At 56.5% G+C, this 1,361-nt stretch overlaps 1 protein-coding gene across 1 annotated transcript in view; it reads left to right on the forward strand.

Annotated features, from left to right (window-relative positions):
- The window catches only part of ADRA1D (adrenoceptor alpha 1D), a 31,143-nt gene that overhangs the window by 2,333 nt on the left and 27,449 nt on the right, over positions 1-1,361 (forward strand). The window contains 2 exon segments of the mRNA XM_008050448.1: positions 388-445; positions 1,058-1,231. Of these exon segments, the coding sequence (XP_008048639.1) occupies positions 388-445; positions 1,058-1,231 (232 nt within the window).

Raw genomic sequence — 1,361 nt, forward strand, 5'->3', positions numbered from 1 at the left:
AAAAAAAAAAAAAAAGTCACTTTGCTTTCATTTCAACTCGCTATGATAAGTTTCCAAAGCCCCATGTAAAAGATAGAAGATTTAATGGGAAACTGAGGGCCTTGGAAGAGCTGTTTTTACACTATGATTATAACAGCCTTCCAGGGTTGGGGAAAGGGGGAACACTCATCTCTCAACATTTCTCCCATTTTCTATTTTTTCTCCAGAGCACCTTCCCTTCTAGGACTCTCAGACATCTTGCCCTGTGTCACCCACAGCCAGTGGGCAGCAAGGCCATGAGTGCTCTTTCCCTTCCCAGACACCCCCCCTCCGAGGCCCCTCATCTCCCGGGTATGGCTCAAGCCATTCTCATCCTGCACTCATGAGGTGACATTCTCCTCCCTGCAGTTCCTCCCTCTGCCATCCAGCTTGTATCCAGCATGATCCTGCCAGGTGACAGCAGCAGGTAAGTGTTTTTATGTTGACTAAGAGAATGATCTCTTTGTGACCCTCCCTACCTAGTCCTGCAAGTCAGGGAGAAGCCCCTCATACCCCTCTTCCACCTGTGTGTGGGTTCCCCACCACCTCCACACCCCCTCTGCCTTCTGTCTTCCCTGTTCAAATTCTACCCTGTCAAGCCCTACTCAGCTAACAAATTCATGCACTCACTGCCCAGGGACCGTAAGACATATTAAGTCGTTTACCCCTCGTGCCATTAGGTGAAGACGCCTCTTGTTCTCATTTTACAGGTGAAGAACCGAGGTACAAAGTGGTCGAACAGCTAAGATGGGGCGGAGCTTGGATTTGGAGCCAGACTGTCTCACACCCGCCCACCCCTTAACCATCCTGCCAAGTGGTCTTTCCCACCCTCCCCTCCAGTGTTTCAACTCTCCCTCCCCGAACAAGTCCACTTATTTAGGGTAGCAACAGAAAGATTTATTCCCACATCTGATGTGGAATGAAGTTGCAGTGGAGGAGTTGGTATACGTAGACCCGTGTGTCTTGGGCAGTGTCTGAGGTGTTGAAACCCTGCCCCGGTGGGCGGCCTGAGAGAAACAAGGAGGTGCGGGTGCGGCAGATGCACCCAGGCAGTCCCAGGAGGCGACCCGCCGCGGCACTGCGCGGTCCGGTCCGCAGAGCGGCGGCTGCGGGCAGATCCCGGGCGCTTGCTGCTCTCTGGCGGCCGGAGCTGGGAGCCCGGAGACCCGGGGATCGCGCCTTCCACGCACCGCGCGCCCAAGGGCACCGGCGAGTGACCGAGAGGCCGGGGAGACAGGGGGAGAGAGAGGGACGCGTCTGAGGGCCACGGGGGAGGAGGACCGGGAGAGGCGCGGGAGGGGGCGCGAGGGGCACCGCGAGGGTAGAAGGCGGGCTCCGTCACC

The sequence above is a fragment of the Carlito syrichta genome, unplaced genomic scaffold (assembly GCF_000164805.1).
Source record: "Carlito syrichta isolate Samal-C Ts95f unplaced genomic scaffold, Tarsius_syrichta-2.0.1 Scaffold146527, whole genome shotgun sequence".
NCBI classification, from domain to species: domain Eukaryota; kingdom Metazoa; phylum Chordata; class Mammalia; order Primates; family Tarsiidae; genus Carlito; species Carlito syrichta.